The sequence below is a fragment of the Mus caroli genome, chromosome 8, assembly GCF_900094665.2.
Source record: "Mus caroli chromosome 8, CAROLI_EIJ_v1.1, whole genome shotgun sequence".
Lineage (NCBI taxonomy): Eukaryota > Metazoa > Chordata > Mammalia > Rodentia > Muridae > Mus > Mus caroli.
This window is the reverse complement of record NC_034577.1, coordinates 19,240,881-19,248,041: the sequence shown is the minus strand read 5'-3', so window position 1 is coordinate 19,248,041 and position 7,161 is coordinate 19,240,881. Positions and strand designations below refer to the sequence as shown.

The 7,161-nt window shown below is 40.0% G+C and overlaps 2 protein-coding genes across 5 annotated transcripts in view; both read left to right on the top strand.

Annotated features, from left to right (window-relative positions):
- The window catches only part of LOC110299986 (disintegrin and metalloproteinase domain-containing protein 5), a 69,237-nt gene extending 65,067 nt beyond the window's left edge, over window positions 1-4,170 (top strand). For both annotated transcript variants that reach the window (XM_021169995.1, XM_021169991.1), the window contains one exon: window positions 3,974-4,170. In XM_021169995.1, coding sequence (XP_021025654.1) covers window positions 3,974-4,035 — 62 coding nt within the window. In that variant the 3' untranslated portion in view covers window positions 4,036-4,170. The remainder of the gene's footprint in view (window positions 1-3,973) is intronic.
- Window positions 4,171-5,805: 1,635 nt separating this feature from the next.
- LOC110300542 (A disintegrin and metallopeptidase domain 3) overlaps window positions 5,806-7,161 on the top strand; it is a 50,042-nt gene continuing 48,686 nt past the window's right edge. For all 3 annotated transcript variants that reach the window (XM_021170754.1, XM_021170755.2, XM_021170753.2), the window contains exons 1-2: window positions 5,806-5,920; window positions 6,247-6,329. In XM_021170754.1, the coding sequence (XP_021026413.1) occupies window positions 5,863-5,920; window positions 6,247-6,329 (141 nt within the window). In that variant the 5' untranslated portion in view covers window positions 5,806-5,862. The remainder of the gene's footprint in view (window positions 5,921-6,246; window positions 6,330-7,161) is intronic.

The window sequence follows — 7,161 nt, the reverse complement described above, 5'->3', positions numbered from 1 at the left end:
CCCCCCCCCTTTTTTAAAGGATTGGTTTTGTATGACCAATCTGGATCGTACCTATCCCTCTCATACCGAGCTGCCTCTTCTTCTAGGTCAGCTTCCTCATCTTTATCAAGCTCTGAGTCACTGGAGTCAGAACTTGCTGAACTTACTGTTAAGTCTTAATGAGGGATATCTTTTTGCTATTTCCTTTTCTTTCTCATTATTTCCTTTTCCTTTTGAATTTTTCCTTTTTTCCCTTCTCCTTTTCTCTCTCTTTTTTGCCCCTTTTCTTTCTTTTGCTTATGTGTTTCCTATCTTCCTCTGACATACTTTCTTGTTGTTCCATGAGAATTTTCTGACCTGCCTTAACTGCTTCTATCAAACAAAAGCAGAGGCCAGAAATTACAAAAAAGGAAACAAAAACGCTAAGAGCTACCCACACTGAGTCTACGGGCAAGAAAAACATATCCCTCCTTTTAACGGGGGATCAATTTGGGAGACTTACCAGTACCGCCGTTCCTCAGCTGAAGAGTTCTGAATCCACGAGATCCTTGGATCCCCGTATGAGCCACCAATTTGTTGTGCTCACCTCGTCCAGCAAGGAAAAACCGCAACAGGGTCGGATTTTTCTCAACAGCTTTATTGCAGGAACACCTCGATGCTACGGGAACCCCGGGAACCCAGGGAGGAATGCTTATATACATCCCAGCACTGGGGAGGGCTATGTGTCCTCCTGGGATTGGTCAGTCTGCCGGCACTTTAATATGTATGCACCTGCTTGGGAGGGGTTGGTGCCAGATTCGGGCTAGTGCCTGTGCAGTGGCCTTGTTTAGGTGTGCCAGAGACCAGAGGCATCTTTTAGGCGCCGGCTGCCTACACCTTAACTCTTTAGTCATCTTAATCTTAGTTTCTTCTCTCCCCTGTGGTATTCTTATGTTAGGTACCAAACCAACATTATCGTTCGCAGTTTCACTTTGGATTTTTCCTTTCCATATATTTCTCCTAGATAATCTCATTTCCTCATTTTTCTAATGTCCTTTCTGTGATCATAAGTCTCTGCTTTTCAGATCAAACAGGCATTCCCAGCTCTCCCTTCACTATCCAGACCCAATTTTCCTAGTGAAGCCTGGCTTTAACACACCTTTAATTTATCAGATCTCCCAGTCCCTGTCACCATGGACATGAGCTGCACAGTAATCTAAATATCAATTTCCACATCAAATGATTCACCAAACACAACCAGAAACACCCATGCAGAATAGCATCTGAAATTCATCTCCAGTGTCTTTATAGCTTCGGTTTTCTTCTTCCTGTTCTCTAGTTCGCAGAATGTAGATACTGCTGAACTGAAGCACACAGAATTCTAAATGAACACATTGCCTCTAAATGAACACATATACATGTATATGTATATATCCCAGTAACCTCAGCTGTATACATTTCATCTCTCTATTTTACTTGGAATGCTTGAGTAATTTCATATTATTTTGGAAGAAAGCCCCCAAGATACACTGTCCTTCCTTTCTATCTCTCTCATTGTTTATGGTTGTGTTTTATAATCCCTGTACTAAGGGATTTGTACATTTAGAAAATAAATTCCGATATCCAGATTTAAGAGCAGGAACATATGGCAACTTCAAACATATCTATTTATCATAACTTCTATGCTACCAATACTAAATTAGTTACTTCAGAGCATAAGTCAGATGGTTTATTTAGAGTCAGCCCAACATATTTAAGAAACACTTCCATATACATGAACATAGTATGCAGATGACAAATAGACATTGATATAAAATATTCAAATTGCTCTCCATGTTCAGGTTTATTTGCAATTTCTGAAATGATATAACCCAAACTAGTGAGTGTTTGTGATATATGTATATGTATATACACACATATATATTTGTATATAATTTGTATATATAATATATAATTTATACACATAATTTTATTACATATTGATATATGCATATATGCATATATGCATATATATGTATATATAATTTATATATTACATATTGATAATTAATATTGCTATGGCCCTGTCAAACTGCTGGCCTCTGCTCATGTCATGTCATGCTAAGACTAAAGACTGCCTATAGGTGCTTATGTGCAGCACATGTTATTTTCAACGTCTTGAGGCATAAATATTTATACAGCCCTATCCGATCAGGCTTACCTTCTTACCTTTACTAAAACTGTCCTCAAGGGCAGGCTTTGAGGTTGTCAGCAACCTTTTCTTTCTCTAATCAGCTTCCAGCTCTCTCCTGGAGCTGCCAAGCACTGCCCTGATTTATTTTTGGATGTGGTACTTTGGAAGATCTACAGAGTCAGTAAACAACCCTTGGGTATTTATCCCTTTCTTCCCCCAAAAAACAAAATTATATTTGCACACAAATTGCAACATATGCTTAATTATGGTTTCATTGCTGTAAAGAAACACCACAACCATGGCAAGTCTTATAAAGGAAATATTTAATATTTACAGTTTCAGAGGTTCAGTCCATTATCATCATGGTGGGGAGCACGGCAGCATGCAGGCAGACATGGAGCTGGAGAGGGATCTGGAATCACAGGCCGCAAGAAGAGATGGAGAGCCACTCTTTCTGGCCTGAGTTCCTGAAACCTTAAAGTCTACCCTCCAGTGACCCACTTCCTCCAACCAGGCCACACCTCCCAATGATGCCACTATGAGTTTAAGGGACCATTTTCATACACATATGCATTTCTAATACTCAAGCACTTACCAGTCTAAACCTGGAAACGACCCAAAGTGTTTTGCAACAGATAAATGATTACTCAAGCTGGGAAAACTGTTTCTCACAGTACTACATTTTAATAAAAGAGAACCAAAAGATGAAAACAATAATAGAAGTGAAGGAGTGCCTGCCTAACAGATCAGACCCGAATCAGAACCCGACTTCCTGGATGACGACGGTGTTGATGAGCTTACTAGCTTGTTAAACATTCTAGACATGGGGAAGCGATTGGGTGATAAGCTCAAGGAGGTTTACGTGTGGGTGTGTCTTCAAATCGAATTATCAAAAAGCTTTATTTTCATTGTATACTTTTCTTGATGTGATTATCGTTATATGAAAATATGTATATACATATACACATACATATATATATTCTATTGCATAAAATCATTTCACACACACACATGCACACACACACACACACAAACATATCAGCTGTGCATATATGTTTTATCATAAGAAGAAATGAAGCAAAAGAAGGGCACTTGGGTTCTCCTAGAAAAGCCTTAAAACTTGTACTTATAATTTTTATGTGCATGTGTGCACCTGTACCAGTTAATATGGGGAAGTACGTGCAAGAACCCTCAGAGGTTGAAAGAAGGCATCAGATCCTCTGGAACTGGAGTTCCAGGTTGTTGTGGGCTGTGATGTGGGTGCTGGGAAGAAAAACTCAGGACAACCGGAAGAGCAGTAAGTAGTCTTAACTGCAGAGCCATCTCGACAGCCCCATGTCCTTGTAGAAACTTCCTGAAAATCTGTAGATATTTTAAATATTATGAGAAATCAACCTGGACTTCACAATTCCCTCCAAAGTGGTTATTTAAAGAAAGAAAGAAAGAAAGAAAGAAAGAAAGAAAGAAAGAAAGAAAGAAAGAAAGAAATTCAGAAGAGAGGGTAAGCAGAGTGACAGTAGGATAGAGTAAACTGAAACACATCATTTAATAGATTAAGATATGGGAAACACAGTATACAGCAAGAGGTTACGGTGGCATTCAACTGTATTGAGCCATAATTAATTTTTGATACATAGTGAACATTTTGCCATATTCTTGCTTAGCTATGTTTGCAAAATGGTTATACATACCACTTTAAAAAACATCCTTCTGTTACCCTGTCTCATCCAAACCCTCCCAGTTGCTTTTTTCAAAGAGCTCCTTCATGTTCTAGAGAGCCCACTGCATTTAATGACTGCCACGGCTTAAATCCCACACTCCTTTGTTTTATCCCCTCCTTAGCTCATCTGCGGACCCACCAATCACACCAAACCCAGAAAGGATTCTGTACGTCTTTACTCTGAAGAAACACTAAGGGTTGGAGGACACTGGGAAAGCCCAGTCGGGAAAGCATCACCAGGTTCTCTCAGCCCTGTCCTCTTGGCGAGGTGCTCTTGATACCTGGGTTCCAGGACACCTTTGTGGCTATCTCTAAGGAACATGGAATTTGGCTTGTCCTTTAATAAATGTGGTGTCTACCTATAAAATCGATTACATCTGTATGACTCCAAAGGGATGGAATTTAGCTTTAGTTTGCCATAAACGTCTTGAGTGCATATTTAATAAATATAAAAAAAGTTTTATTAAGAAGGGGATTTAGGGCTGGTGAGATGGCTCAGTGGGTAAGAGCACCCGACTGCTCTTCCAGAGGTCCAGAGTTCAAATCCCAGCAACCACATGGTGGCTCACAACCATCCGTAACGAGATCTGGCGCCCTCTTCTGGACTGTCTGAGGACAGCNACAGTGTACTTACATGTAATAAATAAATAAATCTTTTTTTAAAAAAAAGAAGGGGATTTAGGAGGATAAATGGGAGATTTTTTTTTCTGCAGAAGCTTTTATTTTCAAAGATAAAAAGAATTTTTCAGTATTTTCTTTTCTCCTCGTAAGTTGGCGTCTGTAGCCTGATTTATGTGGAGTTCTCCTAAATGGACCAGTCCTCTTGACTGGTCTCTTGTCAAGATTGTAACAGATTATTTCTTGAGATACCCATGTAGCGCTCGCTAGTCAAACCCTTGGAAGAAGTCATTCAGTAATCCAGTTATTCTTCACCATAAATACAACATCTTTTCTGTTGAGCTATGTGGGGGTGAGGGGGGGCATCTTAATACAATCACACAGAAATGTGTATATCTTACTACTGATTCATTTATAGTTTCTATGTATGGCAACTCTTACATCTGCCTTCCTGTTTGTACCTCATTCAGAAACAAATACAGTATCCATAATGTTTGATACTCAGGCCTATTGCTTGTTGGCCTTCAGAAGTTCAAAGGTGGAGTTAAATTTGAATTATTTGAATACATCTACATTAATCAGGTGAAAGCAATAATAATGTTACTCAAACGCACATGTTTCTGATTTTGGCTACATACTAACCTCCATGGAATATAATAAAATCACGACTAACACTTACCATAACTTTTGTGACCTATGTAAAATTTTAAGAATGTCTTAAGGCTCCAGTTAGGAATTTATGCACTAAAAGTAGCCACACAAGTGAAAGCCCTTATAATTTGCTGTCAGTTATTAGGTGATTTTTTTTCAGTATATGAAAAACATCTGGCCTTATGAAATATTGAAATACTAAAGTAAATATATTATACAACACAAACCAGGGCAAATTCTTCAGTAAACAAGAGAGGTTTAATTTTTCTTGTTGTTCATCATTAGCTACTACATCTATTTCTTGACAAAAACATTACAATGTTTACGCAGCACTCATGAAAAATTAAAATTTTTTTATTGTCTAGTTTCTGTTTTCTTTTACAAAACGGGAAAGGTATTCATTTTATTTTACATGTAAATATTGTGTGTAAAGGCATACAGGCCGTAGCACTCGCAGAAAGAACTGGGACTAGGTAGCTGGCGACAGGGCTCATGAGCTGGCGGCTCTTTCAGAGTCCAGTGTTCATGTGGGGCAGCTCCAGGCATCCTCTGACTTCTGCAGGGAAAATGTTGAGTCATCTGGGCTCTGGTCACAGAGCTGCTGTGGCACCCTCACTGTGGGGCTTCCTGTTCGTACTTCCCATTCTGTCTTTCCTGCTCCCCAAGAGCTCAGGCGCGGGGGGCCACGAGCTGCTGCCGTTGCATCAACTGACACCACCGTGGCAAAGTCAGCAGCCACACCATGCTGCCGTTATTCCTAGTCCTTTCATACCTAGGCCAAGTGATCGCCTCAGGCAAAGGTAAGCGAAGTCACTGCTGGGCAGGGGACCACCTGTCAACAGGCCATCTGCCATGCTGACTCCACAGTCTATACTCCTGGAAGTTCAGAACAGGCTAGTGAAGGTGCATCAGAGCCCCACCCAGCTCCAGGGTCCAGGGGTTCAGGGGCCCATCTCTCCCTGGTGGTGGGAGAATTCAGCCCAAAGATCATTTGCTGAGAACATCTGTAAAGTGGGAGGAGACGGGGAGGGAGGAAGAAAGCTAGAGGCCGTATGCCCCACATGTTCTCTGCTTGGCTAGAGGACCATAGCCAAGACAGGTGCACTCACTGTCGCTCTCTCTGCAGATGTAGAAACACCACTTCTGCAGATCACAGTACCAGAGAAAATCGAGACCAACATCCAGGATGCCAAGGAGGCAGAGACACAAGTAATTAAGAAACCGGATATTTGGAAAATGACGGGTGTTTATTTGTACTCTATTTCTGGTCCACATCAAAGAATTCCTACATAGCCATTTTGAAATTCTGTTTATGCCTAATTTAGTGTGCTAAAGACTGTTGATCTGAGGCAAGGCAAAGGTCTCGGTTTTCTTGGACTTCCCAAGAGGAGTGTGAACATTGCCCAACTGTTTTATGTAAGACTCAAATGCTTTAGCTTCTGGTCTCCACATTGCCATGCACAGCTTACACAGCCACTAGTTATATATTCTTATAGGTGAGACTATACTAAAATTTATGGTGCATCATGATTTTTAAAACTGCTACCATAAATCCCTCCAAGCCCATAAATGCATGCATTTTAAATCCTTCGGAAAGCAGAACAGTAAAGCATAAAATTAAAAAAAAAATCATTCTAAAGACCACAAAGAGATGCGTATTAAAGTAAGTGTCCATCTGCATGCGTTCTGAGATACTCATTTTAACCAACTGAACGTTTAGTCACATACATATTTTTAATGACTCAATATGGCAATATTGTCTTTCTACTTCTACAGTGTTACCTCATAGGCGTATAAAACTTCTGACCAGCAGAGAGCCTCAGGTTTTCTCAGAGCCATTTCCATAGGATGTCCGCAAAGTGGTTCAGAATGTTTTTAGTTCTTCCCAAGTCAGACAGCCGTTCCCTACAAAGTCAGCACACTGATGTCAGTTATCATCTCATGCTGTCCGAAATCATCTGCTTATACTCTCCCTGCTTTCGTATTCTTAGACTTTTTTTATATTGTTTTTTTTTAATATTTTTATTACATATTTTCCTCA